Source organism: Chiloscyllium punctatum, chromosome 1, assembly GCF_047496795.1.
Source record: "Chiloscyllium punctatum isolate Juve2018m chromosome 1, sChiPun1.3, whole genome shotgun sequence".
In the NCBI taxonomy this organism is placed as follows: domain Eukaryota; kingdom Metazoa; phylum Chordata; class Chondrichthyes; order Orectolobiformes; family Hemiscylliidae; genus Chiloscyllium; species Chiloscyllium punctatum.
This window is the reverse complement of record NC_092739.1, coordinates 94,578,709-94,600,528: the sequence shown is the minus strand read 5'-3', so window position 1 is coordinate 94,600,528 and position 21,820 is coordinate 94,578,709. Positions and strand designations below refer to the sequence as shown.

The 21,820-nt window shown below is 40.8% G+C and overlaps 1 protein-coding gene across 1 annotated transcript in view; it reads right to left on the bottom strand.

The window, feature by feature from the left end:
• The window catches only part of pde4d (phosphodiesterase 4D, cAMP-specific), a 1,329,084-nt gene that overhangs the window by 187,061 nt on the left and 1,120,203 nt on the right, over positions 1-21,820 (bottom strand). Inside the window, exon 5 of the mRNA XM_072571159.1 lies at positions 20,971-21,162. Within this exon, the coding sequence (XP_072427260.1) occupies positions 20,971-21,162 (192 nt within the window). The remainder of the gene's footprint in view (positions 1-20,970; positions 21,163-21,820) is intronic.

The following is a 21,820-nucleotide window of genomic DNA, read 5'->3' as shown; positions in this document are numbered from 1 at the left end:
GAAATGATTGCTGGGCCCCTTGCTGAGATATGTGAATAGTCACAGGTGAGGTGCTGGAAGACTGGAGGTTAGCTAAGGTGGTACCATTATTTGAGAAAGGTGGTAAGGACAAGCCAGGGAAATATAGACTGGTGAGCCTGATGTCGGTGGAGGGCACGTTGTTGGAAGGAATCCTGAGGGACATGATGTACACGTATTTGAAAAGGCAAGGACTGATTCGGGATAGTCAACATGACTTTGTGCATGGGAAATCATGTCTCACGAACTTGAGATTTTTGAAAAAGTAACAAAGAGAATTGATGAGGGCAGAGAAGTTTTCAACATTTATATAAATGATTTGATGAACATAGGAGGCATAGTTAGTAAGTTTGCAGACGACACCAAAATTGGAAGTGTAGTGTGCAGCGAAGAAGGTTACCTCAGATTACAATTGGTTCTTGATGAGATGGGCCAGTGGGCTGAGGAGAGGCATATGGAGTTTAATTTAGATAAGTGCAAAGTGCTGCATTTTGGGAAAGCAAATCTTAGTAGGACTTATACACTTAATGGTAAAGTCCTAGGGGGTGTTGCTGAACAAAGAGACCTTGGAGTGCAGGTTCATAGCTACCTGAAAGAAGAGTCACAGGTAGATAGGATAGTGAGGAAGGCACTTGGCATGCTTTCCTTTATTGGTCAGAGCATTGAGTACAGGAGTTGGGAGATCATATTGCAGCTGTACAGGATGTTAATTAGGCCACCGTTGGAATATTGCGTGCAATTCTGGTCTCCTTCCTAATGAGAGGATGTTATGAAACTTGAAAGGGTTTACAAGGATGTTGCCAGGGTTGGAGGATTTGAGCTATAGTGAGAGGCTGAATAGGCTGGGGTTGTTTTCCCTGGAGCGTCGGAGGCTGAGGGGTGACCTCATAGAGGTTTATAAAATCATGAGGGGCATGCATAGGATAAATAGACAAGGTCTTTTCCCTGGGGTTCGGGAGTCCAGAACTAGACGGCACAGGTTTAGGGTGAGTTGGGAAAGATATAAAGGGACCTAAGTGGCAACTTTTTCACGCAGAGGGTGGTGTGTGTATGAAATGAGCTGCCAGAGGATGTGGTGGAGGCTGGTACAATTGCAACACTTAAAAGGCATCTGGATGGGTATATGAATAGGAAAGGTTTGGAGGGATATGGACTAAGTGCTGGGAAATGGTCACTAAATTAGTTTGGGATATCTGGTCAGCATGGACGAGTTGGACCAAAAGGTCTGTTTCCATGCTGTACATTGCTATGATTCTCAGAATTCTTGCCCTGTCTTCTCAAATTTGCTCCATGAATTGCCTTCCCTACCTCCATGGCATGTGTCACTTCCACTTCTGGCCCCATCTCAATATATGGCATTCCCAGAAGAACTCACCACTGCCCAGATATCCACCAAATCCCCAGCATCCCTTACATCTGCACCATTTTTAAGAGCTGGTTACCTGGATGAGCACTGGTATTCTGGAGCTGCCCTGCCCATTGACAAACAGAAGCTAAACACTTTAGAGAAGGGGGAGGATGACACCATGGTTCTCGGACAGGGATTAGGAGATGTTGCTACATCTTTCATGTACCCTTGGATCCCTTTAGCCCAAAGAACTAGATCTCACTCAACCCCCAGTTTCTGTGGTGAGAATTCCATATGCTCACCACTCTCTGAGTGAAGGAATTTCTCTCTTCTCCGTCCTAAATTGTCTACCCTGTATCCTGAGACTGTGACCCCTGGTTCTGGGCTCATACAGCACATCCTTCCTATGTTTACCATGACTAGCCCCATGAGAATGTTAACAGTTTCAATGAGACTCCCCCCCTCATTCTTCTAAACACCAGTCACTGCATTTCTTCCCAATCTAGTCTCCCTTCATAGATCAGTCCTGGCTTCCCAGGAATCAGTCCAGTAAAACATCATTGCATTACCTCCATTGCCAGTACTCCCTTCCACAGATAACAAGACCAAAACTGCACAAAATATTTCAGATATAGTCTCAGCAAGGCCCTGTAGAATTGCAGCAAGATATCCCTGTTCCTGTACTCAAACCCCACTTGCTCTGAAGGCCAACACACCACTTCCCTTCATTAACCACCTGCTTGCTTACTTTCAGTGCTGATGGATAAGAACACCCAGGTCTCAATACACCTCCCCATTTCTCAATCTATTGTCACTGACATGATAATTTGTCTTCCTGTTTTTGCTACTAAATGGATAACCGCACACCTATCTACATTGTTCCATATCTGCCATGCATTTGCCCACTCACTTAACTTGCCCAAATCACACTTAAGCATCTCTGCATCATTCTCACAGCTTGCCCTCCCACCAGTTTTGTGTTGTCTGCAAACTTGGAGATATTACTCATTTAAATCATATGTATACATTGTGAATCATTACTGAATTTTGATTAGGATTGAAGTACAGCATTATGCACAGTTTGGATCCCACACTTTTCAAAAGATGCAATAAATCTTGAGGGGATGAAGAGAAGGTTAACAATACACAGGATTTTAGCTTGGAGAGTAAATTAGAGAAGTTGGGGTTATTGTATTTAGCACAAAGGAAATTGGAGAGAAATTTGAAATTGTGTTCAACTAAAAATGCACAAACTGGGATTGTTCAGTTTCTACTTGTCCAGTACTTTAAAGATTAAAGAATTAAGGTAGGAACGTTAAAGAGTTAATAAATTGAAAGCCATGATTCAGCGACATAGTGGCTCAATGGTTAGCACTGCTGCCTCACAGCGCCAGGGACTCGGATTTGATTCCACTTTTGGGTGACTGTCTGTGTGGAGTTTGTACATTTTCTCTGTGTCTGCATGGGTTTCCTCCCACAAACCAAACATGTGCAAGTTAGGTGAAACCAAAAGAGAAAATGCTGGAAAATCTCAGCAGGTCTGGCAGCATCTGTAAGGAGAGAAAAGAGCTGATGTTTTGAGTCGAACTGACCCTTTGTCAAAGCTCTCGAAACGTCAGCTCTTTTCTCTCCTTACAGATGCTGCCAGACCTGCTGAGATTTTCAAGCATTTTCTCTTTTGTTTTCAGATTCCAACATCCGCAGTAATTTGCTTTTACGCAGGTTAGGTGAATTGGCCATGCTAAATTGCCTACAGTGTTCAGGGATGTGTAGTTTAGATGTGTTAGGCAGGGGTAAATTTGGGATAATGGGGTAGGGGAATGGATCTCGGTGGGTTCACAGGCTCAAAAGAGGTCAAATGGCTTATCTCTGTTCTTATGTGTTCGAAAAGTGGCAGCCCTGCTCAGAAAACTCTTTATCGGAAGTGTTAATTTATCTTTTCCCTGTGTAGAAACTGACAGATATATGTGTATTCTTTATTGCAATTGTTAGTTGGCTTTGCTATGGTTGAGAGTTTGAGAAAGTGAGGACTGCAGTTGCTGGAGATCAGAGTCGAGTGTGTGGTGCTGGAAAAGCACAGCAGGTCAGGCAGCATCCGAGGAGCAGGAGAATTGATGTTTCAGGCAAAAGCTCTTTATCTTGATGAAGAGCTCATGCCCAAAACATCGATTCTCCTGCTCCTCGGATGCTGCTTGACTTGCTGTGCTTTTCCAGCACTACACTTTTCGATTACAGCTGAGAGTTGTTAGGTACATCAGTTCAGCTAAATATGGCACAAATCCACAATAACTATGCTTTCTAAGCTAAAGAATAAGATATTGATCAGTAAATGCAATAAGTATATATTCCTTTGTATGCTACCAACCAGATATACATTGCCTGAATATGCCAACAACAGAACAAATAGTTTGTCTGCTTGATATCTCCATTGGGAATAGTGTCTAAAGATATAGAAAATGGAAGTCACTGACAATTGTAATCAGAGAGATTGCAGGGACATCAGTGTTCTTGTAATATTTAAGAGCATATCAATAATACTCTACTAAGACTTGAAATCAAGTTATTCATTAATTTATTTACTAATTTTATTCCAAACAATTTAACATCTGTTGAAATTCCAGGTAAAAGAATTTCATATGAACAGATATATGCTAATATTCAAATAATGCTTGGATATTACAGGGCACGAACATTGTTGGATGTTCCGGGGTTTAGATGTTGCAGAAGGAATTGGGGTGTGGAGGCGGTGGGGGGGGAAGATGTGGGGGTGTGAGTGGGTGAGGTGGCAAACAAGGTGGGGAGTGGCATTGCTAATCAGGTGTAGTATCACAGCTGCAGAAAGGGAGGTCATTAAAGAGGGTTTGTCTACAGAGGCAGTATGAGTGTGTCAGAAACAGGAAAGGAGCAGTCACTTTATTGGGAGTTTACTATAGACACCCCAAGACCAACGGAGACATGGAGGAGCAGATTGGGAGACAGATTTTGGAAAAGTGCAGAAGTAACAGGGTTGTTGTCATAGGTGTCTTCAACCTCCCTAATATTGATTAGAACCTCTTTCGTGCAAATAATTTGGATGGAGCTGATTTTGTCAAGTGTGTTCAGGAAGGATTCCTGACTGTCCCCATGACTTGTCCTACCTGCCTATCTTCCTTTCCACCAATCCACTCCACTCTCCTCTCTGACCTATCACCTTCATCCCCACCCCCATTCACCTATTGTACTCTATGCTACTTTCTCCCTACACCCACCCTCCTCTCAGTTATCTCTCCACTCTGCAGGCACCCTGCCCGTAGTCCTGATGAAGGGCTTTTGCGTGAAACATCGATTTTCCTGCTCCTCGGATGCTGCCTGAATTGCTGTGCTTTTCCAGCACCACGCTGATCCAGAATCAATATGTAGATAAGCCATCTAAACAGGAGGTCATATTGGATTTGGTGCTTGGCAACAAACCAGGTCAGATGTCAGATCTCTCAGTGGTTGAGCATTTCAGTGATAGCAAGGCATTTGATAAGGTTCCTCATTGTAGGCTCATTCAGAAAGTAAGGAGGCACGGAATGCAGGGAAATTTGGCTGTCTGAATATAAAATTAGCTTGCACATAGAAGACAGAGGGTGGTAGGAAATGGAAAGTATTCAGCCTGGAGCTTGATGACTAGTGGTGTTTTGCAGGGATTTGTTCTGGGACCTCTGCTCTTTGTGATTTTTATAAATGACTTGGATGAGGAAGTGGAAGGGTGGGTTAGTAAGTTTGCCGATGACACAAAGGTTGGTGGAGTGTGGATAGTGTGGAGGGCTGTTGTAGGTTGCAATGGGACATTGATAGGATGTAGAGCTGGGCTGAGAAGTGGCAGATGGAGTTCAACCTGGAAAAGTGTGAAGTCATTCAGTTTGGAAGGCTGCATTTGAATACAGAACAGGGTTAAAGGCAGGATTCTTGGCAGTGTGGAAGGACAGAGAGAGCTTGGGGTCCATGTCCAGAGATCCCTCAAAGTTGCCACCTAAGTTGATCGGATTTTTAAGAAGGTGTATGGTGTGTTGGCTGTCATTAGCAGGGGGAATGAGATTAAGAGCTGTGAGGTCATGCTGCAACTCTATAAAACCCTGGTTACACCAGACTTGGAATATTGTGTTCAATTCTGGTCACTTCATAATAGGAAGGATGTGGAAGTTTTTGAGAGAATGCAGAGGAGATTTACCAGGATGCTGCCTAGATGGAGGGCACGTTTAATGAAGAAAGATTGAGGGAACTAGGGCTTTCCTCATTGAACTGAACAGCACAAGAGGTGACTTGATAGAGGTGTACAAGAAGATGAGAGGCAGAGATAGAGTGGATAGCCAGAGATCGAGTGGATAGCCAGAACCTTACTGCGAATCCTCTTGCAAGGATGCCTACCTTGAATAGTTTCTCCTCCTCTCTCCACAAGAATATCAGTGAATCTCTCTCTCACCGCAACCCCCATGTCATCTCCTCTGCCCTGAAGCTCTTCAACCATGTCCTGAAACAGACTCGCTACTACAGTCACATCTGCTTCCTCAGTGCTTGCCTCCATAGCCAACTAATACTCTGCTACCTTCCCCCACTCACCTCTGTGACCTATCACCTTCATCCCCACCCCCATCCACATACTGTACTCGTTGCTACCTTCTCCCCAGCCCCACCCCCTCCTATTTATCTCTCCACTCTGGAGGCTCCCTGCCTTCAGTCCTGATGAAGGGCTTTTGCCCGAAACGTCGATTTTCCTACTCCTCGGAAGCTGCCTGACCTGCTGTGTTTTTCCAGCACCACTCCAACCTAGACATGGGTGATAGTAAAATGTAGGGTATGTAGGTTAGTTTGATCTTAGAGGAGGATAAAAGATCGGCACAACATAGAGGGCTGAAGGGCCTGTACTGTGATGTACAGTTCTATGTTAATGCAATTCCAAGCCACTTAATGAGGAAAAATGAAGGAGGAATTACTTGAGCCCTGACTCTGCTGCACAATGGGCATGAAATGCTCAATTTGATTCTGGGGGGCAAAAACAGAAGCTTTTTTTTATCTTGAGTTATGATATCCATAACTATTGATATGCACACAGGACTGATTTTACATAAATATGATGATCTTATTTGAAATTAGTCATGTTTTGGTAGTCATGTTGGAATTTTACAGGCTACAGTGACAAGCATCATCCCATGTATCGAATTAAAGTGATCGAGATTGAGTCTTGTTGAGGTGTTGGGATCCCACCTGCCAATTGGAAAGAAGGCAGAAAGATCCATGCAGCTTTTTATTGGGAAGATCTGTCAAACAGCAAACTACAAGGCCACAAGTGGGACTTCCCTCCAAAATCAAGGCTCAAGGGCTAAAATCCTGTCGACTGAGACTTGCTGGCCAGTCAATGGCTGACTGCTCTCGTCTTCAGTAATGCTACAGGGAGCTCATCGCTGGACAATTTCTGGGGGACACAAAGCCACAGGTATGTAATGTGGCAGCAAATTTGTGGGATGGGGCTTGCAAGGAAGAGGGAACAGGGTGGTCAGCAGCTAGGGCAGGAAAAGGGCTCCTGCTTTTGTGGTCCATTTCTTCACTCAAAGAGTGAGAGTCTTGCATGAAAGGACACACCTCTGGAGGTGATAAGCTGACTGCACGGTTTCAGCTGCCAAGGCAGGGCAGTTGGATGAGGCTCTTAAATGACCATTATTTGATCATTTAAAGGGCATCTGGTGGTGATGAGTTTCAATATTGACCACAGCCCTTGCTACCCAGAAATGATTCAGGTAGAGGTGGGAAGGTGGCCAGCTTCAGGTCTCTGACCATTCTGCCTAAATAACTGCCTTTCCTACTTCCAAGCTTTCTGCACCAGTCAGTGCAGAAAATTCCACCCACAGAGCCTGAAGCATATATTTCTAGGCTGGCTCAAACTGGTGACGGAAAGATTTACCTGCTAGCAGTAAGGGTCCTATATGAAATTAATCTAACATCTGGTGAGCATTACGCCACAGCATGAAGCTGTTTCTAATTTTACATCCACAACTGGGTAGCATAATTAAAGGTAAGTTCACCCTACGGAAGTGGATTTCTTTCTGCTAGGTTCTCCACAGGCCATTGAAGAGCTAAGATGAATGCTACTGTGAGCCTAATAAACAAATTGTTTGCTCGTAACTTTAAATCAATGTGAGAAAGCATTAATTATTTTTCCAAGAATTTATTGCAAAAGATTTCGGTTTTATTAAATCTGTGTGGTGTTGTTCTGATTTTCCTCAGGCACTCCGGGCTTTGCTGTAATTATGTTTACAAATGGCCTATGATTTAGAAAAAGGGGTGGGGGGGGGGGGTTGATCCTTTTACACATCTACATTTACAGAGCAGGAAATCTAAAAATTCAGTGTTCTGCAAGGAACAGATGTAATTATACTTCTGCTTTCAAATGGCCTCATTAATGGATTAGTATTTTGCTCACCATCTTCTCTGGCATTTGCAACAGTTACATTCCAAAACCATTGATAGGTGTCAACTCAAACTCATTTGGGATTCCAAAGTGAATTTCATCCATGTTATCAAATCAATAGCTTTGTTTGGGGAAAAAATCAGTGAACATGTAAATGGGAAAGGTTCAACAAAATTGGATCTCTAGGTTTAAAAATAAACACTCGAAAGGCATTTTAATTTTTTTATTGTTAAGAAAAACCCTCAGCAAGACATGTTATATTACTGCTGATTCAATAAAAAACCAACTACCTATTTGAATTCTTGCAACAGAGCTTTTATATGAAAAAAGTCAACAATGTTATTCAACCAGATTTTAAGCACTTCATAAAATAATACCTTATTGATCAAACAAAATAGTAATACATTCACTTAAAGCTGCAAATGAAACAAAACGTTTTTCTCAGAAAAATCATTTCAAAGCAGAGGACAAATGATATATAAATCTTTGATGTTTGACATTTGCGTTTTCAAGATTTGAATTTTGGAATGGGCACTAAAATGAAATTATTAATCATCAGTAAATTTGGTTTCTACTTATGTCCTTTTGGTTTTGAATATAGCACAAATAAAATGTCACCCAACTGAGAACTTTCAACATTTTGCAGCCTTAATTATTGGAGCAGAAGCTCTGGTAAGAAATAATCACATCCCATGCAGAATAAGAGATCCATCACAAACGTCATTAAATCTTGGAGGCACACATGAGCAGACCAGAGGAATAAATCAGGCAGAGTTCCATTTGTAAATCACTTACAAAGGAGTCAAACCTGTAGGCCAGCAATGCAGAGTTTCAGCTGGAGGACGATGGGACTCCCTGATGCATTCCAACATTTCAAATAATAGAAAACAAGTTACATGTGTTTACATAGTGTAGCACTGGTACAAGGTGTACATTAAAATCTCAATGTTACACTATTTCGTGCCAGTGAACTTCTGTTTTACCCTTGTCCAAGAAATTCTAAAACATTTTAGTAAACTGTGTTCAAACTGTATGATGTATCAAAACTATTCTTTATGATGTATAAACTCAGTGAATCTACCTACATCACCCATGAACAAACAATATTAATGCTTGAAGACAAATGTTGAGATGACTGAGAAATATAGTCAGCAGACAGATAATGTTTTGAGCTCGCTGACTTTAAATAAAACATTCAAATTATTTCCTTATTGGATTTGAACCTTGAGACATGAAAGGCACATTTCAAAAAGCTTACCGAAAATTTGTCAACATAATTAAGTGCACCAATGATTTCAAATAATAAATTTGATTGAGATAGTCACTGTTAAAGGAGTCATTTAAGCAAGGGGTTCTGATGAAATTAAAAGCATCGGAATAAGTCACGAGAAAGCATCAACATAAAAAGTGAGAGTTACAATCACAAGCACTGCTGAAAAGCAAGTATGGCAATTTGAAAATAATACTCAAAGATGTTCTGTCTACAATTGTGAACTGCAGAGATGAATTGTGAACTGTAAACTGAACTGCAGAGATTAAGTACTGAATGAATATTATTGATATTTGTAAGCGTATTCCACATTGAGAGGTTTCCACACAAATTAGGAGGGTAAATATCTGTTTCCTGCAGCAGCTTGCAATGTAATAATGTGTCTATTTATAAGGGTAAAATATGATGTTTATATACTGGGCTAGTTTTAAGTGTGAATTGGCTTAATTTTTCCGAAACAAGACAAAATGCTCTTAATTCAAGGTCAACAACTTGAATTGACAATCATTTTGGCAAACCCTGTGTACATATTCTCTGAACAAGAAGCATTACGTGTTTTTACACCCATTATCAATTATAACTATTCTTACATCCTCATTTCTATTTTACATATTTAATTAGAATGTTCCTAATTCACTAAAGGGAAAAAAAATGAAGTGCCTTAAGTGCCAGTATTCGATATTTGATGAGCTGCAATTCTAAATTTGAATTGATTGGTTTTATTTCCTTTATAAAAGTGCCACTAAATGTGCAATGACCAGCATGGAATATGAACCTAAAGTATAAGCAGGTGTGTCAACAGATGACAAGTGTGGCATCACAGATAATGTGAAACAGGTTCAGTGTTTCATCAGGGTTTATGATCCTACTATTAACTTCAAAGAACAAATGCGACAATAATTATCTTAAAAACTATTACAAAGAAATACAGTGAAAGCTGGCAGCAGGTTTTCAGGATTAATCATTGGCCAAGATATTCTGATGGCCCGACAGCTGTTTGTGCACACTGAGTATTGTACAGGAATTCCAGCATAGCAGTTTATGAGGGAATTGCTTGGGAAATTGAAATTCCGATGAGGAATTCTGCAGCATCTGGAACCTTCTTAGGGTTTTCAGGGAGTTCAAAAGGTCCCAACTAACTTAACAGTTACCTCCAGGAAAAGTCAAAGGGTTATAAGTCTACACTAAAACAAAGGCAATTATTCAATTGTGTTAGGGGATTCTGTAGTCAGAGGTACAGACAGACGTTTCTGTGGCCAGCAGAGAAATAGCAGAATGGTGTGTTGTTTCCCTGATGCCAGGATCAAGGATGTCTCAGAGAGGGTGCAGAATGTTCTCACGGGGGAGAGGGGCCAGCAGGAGGTCATTGTCCACACTGGAAGGGAAAAGATTGAGATTCTGAAGGGAGATTACAGAGAATTAGGCAGAAATTTAAGAAGGAGGTCCTTAAGGGTAGTAATATCTAGATTACTCCCAGTGCTACGAGCTGTGAGAGCAAGAATAGGAGGATAGAGCAGATGAATGCATGGCTCAGGAGCTAGTGTATGGGAGAAGGATTCACATTTTTGGATCATTGGTACCTCTTTTGGGGTAGAGGTGACCTGTATACGAAGGATGGATTGCACCTAAATTGGAAGGGGACTAATATACTGGCAGGGAAATTTGCTAGAACTGTTTGGTGTAAGGTGGGGGGGGGGGGGTGGGGGGGGTGGGGCGGTGGTGGTGGGACCTAGGGAGATAGTGAGGAAAGTGATCGATCTGAGACTGGTACAGTTGAGAAAAGAAGTGAGTCAAACAGTCAGGGCAGGCAGGGACAAGGTAGGACTAATAAATTAAACTTATTTATTTCAATGCAAGGTGCCTAACAGGGAAGGCAGATGAACTCTGGGCATGGTTAGGAACATGGGACTGGGATATCATAGCAATTACGGAAACATGGCTCAGGGATGGGCAGGACTGGCAGCTTAATGTTCCAGAATACAAATGCTACAGGAAGGAAAAAGAGGAGGGGGAGTGACATTTTTGATAAGGGATAGCATTACACCTGTGCTAAGGGAGGATATTCCCAGAAATACATCCAGGGAAGTTATTTGGGTGAGAAATAAGAAAGGGATGATCACCTTATTGGGATTGTATTATAGACACCCCCCCCCCCCACCCCCCCCCAGTAATCAGAGGGAGATTGAGAAACAAACTTCTCAGAAGATCTCAACTATCTGTAAGAATAACAGGGTAGTTATGGACGGGGATTTTAATTTTCCAAACATCGACTGGGACTGTCATAGTGTTAAAGGTTTCGATGGAGAGGAATTTCTTAAGTGTGTACAAGACAATTTTCTGATTCAGTATGTGGCTGTACTTACTAGAGAAGGTGCAAAACTTGACCTACTCTTGGGAAATAAGGCAGGGCAGGTGACTGAGGTGTCAGTGGGGGAGCAGTTTGGGGCCAGCGACCATAATTCTATTCGTTTTAAAATAGTGATGGTAAAGGATCGACCAGATCTAAAAGTTGAAGTTCTAAATTGGAGAAAGGCCAATTTTGACGGTATTAGGCAAGAACTTTCAAAAGCTGATTGGAGGCAGATGTTCGCAGGAAAAGGGACGGCTGGAAAATGGGAAGCCTTCAGAAATGAGATAACAAGAATCCAGAGAAAGTATATTCCTGTCGGGGTGAAAGGGAAGGCTGGTAGGTACAGAGAATGCTGGATGATGAAAGAAATTGAGGGTTTGATTAAGAAAAAGAAGGAAGCATATGTCAGGTATAGACAGGATAGATCGAGTGAATCCTTAGAAGAGTATAACGAGAGTAGGAGTATATTTAAGAGGGAAATCAGGAGGGCAAAACGGGGACATGAGATAGTTTTGGCAAATAGAACTAAGGAGAATCCAAAGGGTTTTTACAAATATATTAAGGACAAAAGCGTAACTAGGGACAGAATAGGGCCCCTCAAAGATCAGCAAGGCGGCCTTTGTGTGGAGCCACAGAAAAGGGGGGAGATATTAAATGAATATTTTGCATCAGTATTTACTGTGGAAAAGGATATGGAAGATAAAGACTGTAGGGAAATAGATGGTGACATCTTGAAAAATGCCCATATTACAGAGGAGGAAGTGCTGGATGTCTTGAGATGGTTAAAGGTGGATAAATCCCCAGGACCTGATTAGGTGTACCCGAGAAATCTGTGGGAAGCTAGAGAAGTGATTGCTGGGCCTTTTGCTGAGATATTTGTATCATCAATAGTCACAGGTGAGGTGCTGGAAGACTGGAGGTTGGCAAACGTGGTGCCACTGTTTAAGAAGGTCGGTAAAGACAAGCCAGTGAACTAAAGACGAGTGAGTGTGACCTCGGTGGTGGGCAAGTTGTTGGAGGGAATCCTGAGGGACAGGATGTACATGTATTTGGAAAGACAAGGGCTGATTCGGGATAGTCAACATGGTTTTGTGCGTGGGAAATCATGTCTCACAAACTTGATTGAGTTTTTTGAAGAAGTAACAAAGAGGGTTGATGAGGGCAGAGCGGTAGATGTGATCTACATGGACTTCAGTAAGGTGTTCGACAAGGTTCCCCATGGGAGACTGATTAGCAAGGTTAGATCTCACGGAATACAGGGAGAACTAGCCATTTGGATACAGAACTGACTCAAAGGTAGAAGACAGAGGGTGATGGTGGAGGGTTGTTTTTCAGACTGGAGGCCTGTGACCAGTGGAGTGCCACAAGGATCGGTGCTGGGTCCGCTACATTTTGTCATTTACATAAATGATTTGGATGCAAGCATAAGAGGTACAGTTCGTAAGTTTGCAGATGACACCAAAATTGGAAGTGTCGTGGACAGCGAAGAGGGTTACCTCAGATTACAACAGGATCTGGACCAGATGGGCCAATGGGCTGAGAAGTGGCAGATGGAGTTTAATTCAGATAAATGCAAGGTGCTGCATTTTAGGAAAGCAAATCTAAGCAGGATTTATACACTTAATAGTAAGGTCTGAGGGAGTGTTGCTGAACAAAGAGACCTTGGAGTGCAGGTTCATAGCTCTTTGAAAGTGGAGTCACAGATAGATAGGATAATGAAGAAGGCAGTTGGTATGCTTTCCTTTATTGGTCAGAGTATTGAGTACAGGAGTCGGGAGGTCATGTTGCGGCAGTACAGGACATTGGTTAGGCCACTGTTGGAATATTGCATGCAGTTCTGGTCTCCTTCCTATCGGAAAGATGTTGTGAAACTTGAAAGGGTTCAGAAAAGATTTACAAGGATATTGCCAGGGTTTGAGAATCTGAGCTACAGGGAGAGGCTGAACAGGCTGGGTCTGTTTTCCCTGGAGCATCGGAGGCTGAGGGGTGACCTTATAGAGGTTTACAAAATTATGAGAAGTATGGATAGGATAAATAGACAAAGTCTTTTCCCTGGGGTGGGGGAGTCTAGAACTAGAGGGCATAGGTTTAGGGTGAGAGGGGAAAGATATAAAAGAGACCTAAGGGACAAATTTTCACGCAGAGGGTGATACATGTATGGAATGAGCTGCCAGAGGATGTGGTGGAGGCTGGTACAATTGCAACATTTAAGAGGCATTTGGATGGGTGTATGAATAGGAAGGGTTTGGAGGGATATGGGCTGGGCGCTAGCAGGTGGGTCTAGATTGGGTTGGGATACCTGGTCGGCATGGACAGGTTGGACCGAAGGGCCTGTTTCTATGCTGTACATCTCTATGACTCTATTGAACTGAAACCCCAATTCTCACTGATGCCCTTCACCCCAACTGTACGCTCCCCAGACCCTTGGCATCTGCCACATAGACCAGACCACTTTCAACCCAACAAGTCCCTAACCCGAATGTTAGCCCTGATGTGACAGACACACTCCAATCTAACACCTAGTGAGAACATGTTCTGAGGAAGGATCACTGGACCTGAAGTGGTAACTGATTTGTCTCCACAGATCCTGCAGATCTGCTGAGCTTTTCCAGCAACTTCTGTTCCTGTTTCAGATTTTGGGCAGCAGCGGTTCTTCCAGTTTTCTATCATTTTCACAAGTGGGATGCTGCTTCATTGAGCAGATTGATGGATAGCTCCAAGTGCTTATAGGATTTCCCAAGAGATTAATTGAAATAATTCCAATGCATTGAAAAATTTTTTTGTTAAAATCAATGAGATTTTTAAAAAAACTGTGGTGTCACCAGTAGCCGCATAATTTTATTGCATATTAATATTTCTCCTGAGCTTTGGTCATAGTGAATACTTACAGAGTTGTTATGGAGAGAACAGAGCAAATGGTGGGCAATGTCAGGGTTCTGGGTTGGCATGAGCTGACAGGTAAGTTGGCATAAGAGTTAGAGGGGGCTATGAGGGTGATTGGGAGGCTTTTGTTGACACATGGTAATGAAAGGCATGGGGTTGCCAGATGGTGAGCTAGAGAGTATGAGGAGTTATGGGATAAGGTAGAGAGGCATTGTTTAGCATGGATAGGGGAAAGTGTGTGTGTGTGTGTAGAATGTGTGATGAGGGGTCAGGGCTACTTTTGATTTCATTAGATTTTTAAAATTTAGTTGTCTACATTTGCAGGTGCATGAAAACAGGCATTTGCCCAGCTAACTTCTGCCTTCACTAAATCTCTCTGTAACACTTCCGTTGCAAACTGATAATCATATGTAGCTTGTCTGACTGAAGGGACAATAGATCAATCCTGCTTTAGAATCTTTATTTACACATCTTACATCTTAACATCTGATGTGTAAATCAGATTAACATCAGGTTCAAAAAGATTTATTTCCCTTTTATAGTGAACTATAATCATCTGCAGGCCCATGGCTAAAGAAGGACTGTAATTTTTTTTTGACTTTCCACTAAGAAGGACTGTAATTTATAACTTTCAACTTATTTGTTTATTTTTCTATTTTGCATCCAGGATTTCGTACCTCGGTACCTTTCTACTGAAGATGGCACTGGGACTAGCGACTTTGTCAACTTTTCACTGTACTCCTGTATCTCTGAAAATAAAACCTCATTCTAATTCTAACATCAGATGCTTTCAGATCAATCATCCGAAGTATCTGAAAGCCATATACTTGTAGTTGAGAATTTGTTTGTTTTTATGTCTTCATAAATGTGTTTATTTATTCATCGGATGCGAATGTCATTGACTAGGCCAGCATTTATTGGCCACCACTAATTTCACGGTTAAGAGTCAAGTATGTTGTTGTGGGTGTGGAGCCACATGTAGACCAGATTAGGTAAGGATGGCAGATTTCCTTCCCTAAAGGACATCAGTGAACCTGATAGCTTTTTTCCTGACAATCGACAATGGATCCCTGGTCATCATTAGACTCTTAATTCCAGATTTTTATTGAATTCAAACTTCAACATCTGCCATGGCAAGATTTGACCCCAGGTCCCCCAAACTAAAAGCCAAAAGAACAGCAAATGCTGGAAATCAGAAACAACAACAGAATTTGCTGGAGAAACTCTGCAGGTCTGGCATCATCTGTGGAGAAAAGACAGAGATCATATTTGGGTCCAAGGACTATATTTTCAAAATTGATTTTTTTCCAAGCAATTTTACAGGATCTAGTTAAATACCTTTCAGCTGGAATGAAATTCAGGATTAATTTACTCAGAAAAACAAATTAATTTGACTTTACTTTCACTTTTGGCTAATGACTATAAAACACATCACCACCCAAAGGCTATAGGACTGCAATGTCTGATAAAACAATTTTTCAGATAGCTGCTTCTGAGTGAACCTTTACAAGCTGGTCATGTGGTCAGTAACCAGAAAAAGAGAAAAAAAATGTGCTTGGATTAATAATGCCACAGGATATCCTGATGCAACAATAATGGATTGGTTATTGTCCCTTGCATCTTCGAATAATCTCGTAGATGACCTCAAATAAACCATTGCTCCGAAATTATACATTCCCATTCTTGCATGAGACCCAAAATCTTGGGAATATATGTCATTATGTGAGTACCTTATAAATACTTTTTAGGCAAAATTTCTTGTTTTCAAGAACTAACGTCACTCTCCAGGTGAAATATATTTTTCAGTTTAGTAACTTAATTCAGCCAGAAAGTCAGTTGGAACCGATCCAAGATTAAGATCTGAGTTAAATATGTAGGGATCTAAACTACTCTGAGCATTTTAATCAACGTCATTCATTGATGAAACATGAGGCAAATCTAAATTCTTTCTAAATGACATAAATGAGCTATGCTTTGACAAGACCAAAGGGCTCGACTGAGCTTGGTAGGTCTTTGGCACACAGACTTTGTTATTCAATTCAAAGTTTTTCCTTAGTTTTACTCTTCATTTCACGAATATTCACTTGAAATGACCTTAATATCCAGAAATTTAAATAATATTTTTAAAAATAAATAAATAAAGTATTATATTTTACAGGACATGAAACCAATACCAATTTATAATTTGTGACTGATTTCATGTTTTACTTCCACTACCCCCTGAATAAAAGCCTAGCTATATAAAAAAACTCTGTGCCGTTTGGATCTTATATTTGTATACGGCACATTTTAGCCAAGTTTGAGAATCAATGTGACTTTTTTCATGTTTTGCACTCTGTTCCCACTACCTTTTCCCAGTACCAAAATTAGGAAGGGAACCAGTCACGAATGTGCACACGTGCTGCAATGTGTGCACTGCAAGGGGAAAAAAATAGAGAAAATTTAATCCACGACAAAGCACTTTCAGTTCAGTGTCTTGAACATATTTAATAAAATATATTTCAGCAAGGAATTTGCTGCTTCATTATTTTGCTGTAGCATAAAAGTTGCTACTACAGTTGAATTCTAACTGCATTTGTCGGATCTCTTTGTATGCTATTTTGTGGAGCTATATCTATTTAAATAGTTAAGCATCTCTCTTAAATCTGTAGACAGAGGTATGTCATATCTAAGTTTAAATATTGATCTGTTAGTACAACCAATATTCTTGGCTTGTATTAACAGAGTTAAATATACTTTGGGTTCTGAATGTTGACATTTCTTGGAAATATTTATTAAAATAAAAGCATTTATAAAATTCAAATAAATGCATTATTACTTTTATTTATATTACTTACTATAAATCAATGTTCATTGAGACATGGCAGTACTACAGCTTGTTAACTCTGGTTTGGGTTTCAACCAACTTCATACAAAAATATATTGCTTCCATGAACTAACTCCTTGTCCTTTTCATTACTATATTTGGATGCACTGTATTATGAACATTTTTAATTGATCATCAGCTATTGCATTTATTACCTACCATTAATGGTCCATACAGAAGTGAAGAGTCAATAATAGCAGTGTGGGTCTGAAGTAATATATAGGCCTACTCAGGTAAGGATGGCAAATTTTCTTCTTTTATGGTCATCAGTGAGTCCACAAGGTTTTGATGACAATTGGTAATGGTTTTGTGATCATTAGATCCTTTATTCAAAAAAATTTTTTAGTGAGTCCAAATTTTGCTATTTGCCATTTGGGGATGTGAACCCATACTTCACAGAACATTAACCACTGGGTTCTGGATTACTAGTCCAATTACATCATCACACAAACAGTTCCCCTTCTCCTGCCCTTTATCTGTCTTTACGAATGTTTCTTATCCTGTTTTCCAATGGCATTCACGTAATCAGAATTGCTGTCATCTCTTATCAGTTGGATGATGCAGATATTTCTTCTGTTATTCGCATTTTACTTTCAGGTTGAGACGTGGCGTTGCCATGTGTCTTTCCAGGCCTTCTTTTCAATGACTAAACTATTGTTTATTCTGTTTTGCTGCTTGTGCTGAGTAATAGCTTAATTAATACCATCCTCATGTCTACTTCTAGATATAGTCACCTGTTGCAAGCTGCAATAGAGTCTTTCATGGTCAACTCCTACTTGATTCTTTCCCTTTTAATACGTTTAATGTCTTAGTGCCTTTTTATACTTACCTCACAATCAAACCTATATTTCTAATCAGGTATTGTTGCTCTCAAGGACCATTTAATTAGACTATAGCTGATATGTGACCCAACTCCATAAACCTGTGTTTGCCTTATAACCTTTAGTATACCTGGTAAAATCTATCAAGCTCAGATTTGAAGTGAACAGTTTATCAATTGTCATTTGTGAACGAGACTTCAAAACCTCTCTTACCCTTTGCATGCAAAAGTGTTTCATAATTCCACTCCTGACAGGTCAAGATCCAGGTCTGGATCTAATTCTTAAACCAGGATCCAGCTTTTTGGACTAAGTCCAAAAGCTGGTGGGTTTTGGATTTACCAATGCCCTTTGAAGATTGAAAAGCCCAACAGGTCTTCCGACAATCAGCCAACTGATTGGTTAATAGTGGGCTTTCTAACTGATTTAGGACACTCCAGTAATAATTATATGAAAATAATGAGAATAATCAGTGGTGAGCAGCTCCAGAATTTGTCAATGTCATGGAGGAGGCTTTGTATGCACAGTACAAGAGAGCCCATGGAATCACAGGATGGAAAATTGCCCAAGAGAAAGGAAAGTGTTATTGGAGAGGGATCTCATGATGTGGATGATCACGGGGAGAGAGGTCGGGGGAGTCACTAACATATGTAACAGGGTGCTCTCAGTGGTCACTGCATCCAATCATTTAATTGTGCATAGATTAGTGCAGATCAAAGGAACTTGCAAAACATCCCCATCCCTTCAACAGACAACATACCTGACCAGTGGGCAGGCTGCCTCTTTCTTGTCCCATTTGAAGGTGAAATAATTGCAGCCCAGGCAGAAGGAAGCTCCTAACCATTTAAGGGCCTCAATTAGTGGCAGGGCTGGAAAGTGGTGATTGGGCTTCTTGCCTAGAATTTAATTCGGGTAAAGGGGTAAAGGTGGCAGGATTCCCAGCTGCTTCCATCCCACCAAATAAAGCTCTCTTTACATCTTCAAACTGGCATATCTGGGCCCAGAAAACAGAATGGGACATTAGGCATGCCAGCTGTGTCAATGATTATACTTTAAACTGTCACTTTAATTTCAAGTTAGGATTTCGGGATACAAAGCATAGCAACTTAGTATTTCTACTTGAATTCAAGGGCTAGGTAAGTCACTTTGTCATGTTTTAGGAGGATATAGTCCTTTTTAAACCATTGGGTTGCAGGCTTTTCAAAGGTACAGAGTCATAGAGATGTACAACACAGAAACAGACTCTTTGGTCCAACTCATCCATGCCGACCAGATATCCCAACCCAATCTAGTCCTACCTGCCAGCACCCAGCCCATATCCCTCCAAACCCTCCATACTGGTAAATCCATCCAAATGCCTCTTAAATGTTGCAATTGTACCAGCCTCCACCACATCCTTTGGCAGCTCATTCCATACAAGTACCACCCTCTGCATGAAAAGTTGCTCCTTAAGTCTCTTTTATATCTTTCCCCTCTCACCCTAAACCTATGCCCTCTAGTTCTGGACTCCCTGACCCCAGGGAAAAGACCTTGTCTATTTACCTTATCCATGCCCATCCCTGAATCTCACTCACAAGCCAGGCATGAGAATCTAAATGAAGCTGGAAGTTTCATCTGGCTTTAACTCAATGAACCCTCACTGTCGAAGTTAGTTCAGGAATTGGAAGCCATCTGTGGGAAAAGGAAGAAAGCCATTGAAAGCTGGAATGGGAAAGGTTCCTAGAGCTTGAAGTATTCCCACAACATGGATATGGTTAAGTATAACCACAAAAAGGGATTTTCAGTTATTTTACAAGTCAATTGGCTAATGTTTTCTGGAGTTTATTTCATAAATTGCTAATATGTTTCTTTTCTTTGGCAAGACTGACTTGAACTTGTTCGTCAGAACAAAGGAAATAATATTTGACATCTCCCCATGTGATCCTTCCAGTCAGTCACTGAGAATTTAGAAACCTTTTCAAAAGTCATCAATCCCTAAGGGAAGGGATTCATAACACTCATTATAAAGCCCACAAACCAATAGTTATTAGCTTTTTGATAAATTTCTATGCCTGTTAATCACATTTCTATGATTTTTATAACTGAAGCCCTCAAATTTTGAAAGAGTTCAGAAAAGATTTACAAGGATGTTGTTGGGAGTGGAGGATTTGAGCTATAGGGAGAGGGTGAATAGGCTGGGGCTGTTTTGCCTGGAGCATCAGTGCTTGAGGTTTATAAAATCATGAGGGGCATGGACAGGGTGAATTGCTAAGGTCTTTTTCCCACATTAGGGGAGTCCAAAACTGGAGGTTTAAGGTGAGAGGGGAAAGATTTAAAAGGAACCTAAGGGGCAACTTTTTCATGCAGAGGATGGTGCGTGTATGGAATGAGCTGCCAGAGGAAGTGGTGGAGGCAGGTTCATTTTCAACATTTAAAAGGCATCTGGATGAGTGCATGAACAGGAAGGGTTCATCTGATATGGGCCATATGCTGGCAAATGCGACTAAATTAATTTAGGATATCTCATTGGCATGGACGAGTTGAACCAAACAGTCCGTTTCCGTGTTGTTCAACTCTATGACTCTAAATCTCATAGAACCTTCATGGTTCCTTAGATTTTCACCATCTAGAATATACCTTGTCCTACCCTTTATCGGACCAAGGTGTATAATCTCCACCTTGACCTCCATTTTCCATGGTTTTGCACATTCACGTAATCTGTTACTATCTTTGTACTGTTATGCCACCAACTCACTATGTTTAAAGCCAGTGGTAATTTAAAATAAAAGATTTAACATACCTGCTAAAATAGTGAAACACTGAATTACAGGTAAAGCATTATGGTACAATAAGAATAGCGCTCTGTCCATCGAGTTTGCAGTTTGCAACCTGAAAAGTGCTGGTGTGGTACACGGAATTTCATAAACAGTGAAATACAAATATGTTTTGGTTATACCAACACAGAATTTTAATTTTGTTCAACAAATCAAGATACTCATTTTACTTACATATCACTTGCAATGGAGGAGTTCCTCGACATGGACTTTGGAGAGAGGTCATAGTCACTATCAGATCGGTACAGGAAAGATTCCCGCCGCTGGCTGTGCACAAAGTTAGCCTGTAGAATGAGCCCTGAGCCAGGACTTGTCATTGGATCTAAGGGACTCCGTCCTGAGGATGTGCCATTGTCCACGTCAAAACTGAAAGGAAAAAAGAAGTACGGATAAGGAACAAATAGGAACAGAAGTAGACCATTCAGTCCGTCAAGCCAGCCTCACCATTTCACATAATCACGACTAACTGGACACTTCAATGCCTTTTTACCAAACTATCCCTGTAATTATTATTGTACCAGTTAAGTACTAATTGTTCAAGGCATCTGGGTGCACAGTACAGGCAACATTATATCTCCTTAACCAATAACTTGAAAGGATAGTGAAGTCAATAGTGCAAAGACTGATAAGAAAACATAAATTAAGTTGGGGGAACAGAGAAGAGAGAAGACAGACTGGATAAAAAGTAGGGAAACAGATAAAAAAGGAAAAAGAAAAGAAAAATGCCTGTATTTTAATTTTCTTTAATATCTCCAATAACAACTAACCTCTGAAGCCATGGGGCTTGATACTCGTCATAGTTAATGTTCATGCAAGAAAAGGTTGACAGGGAGCAATTAACACTTATCACATTATTAAAAGAGTGCTAACACAGAAATACAGATGCCAACTTTTGTGGCATATTTGATTTGTATCTACTAAAGGAATATTATAAGTCCACTTGTTCAAGGCATATTAATAATGGGTCAGATAGCAAGGTATGGATTTTACATAACTCTGCCAGTGGGTTTGATGGCAAGGGACA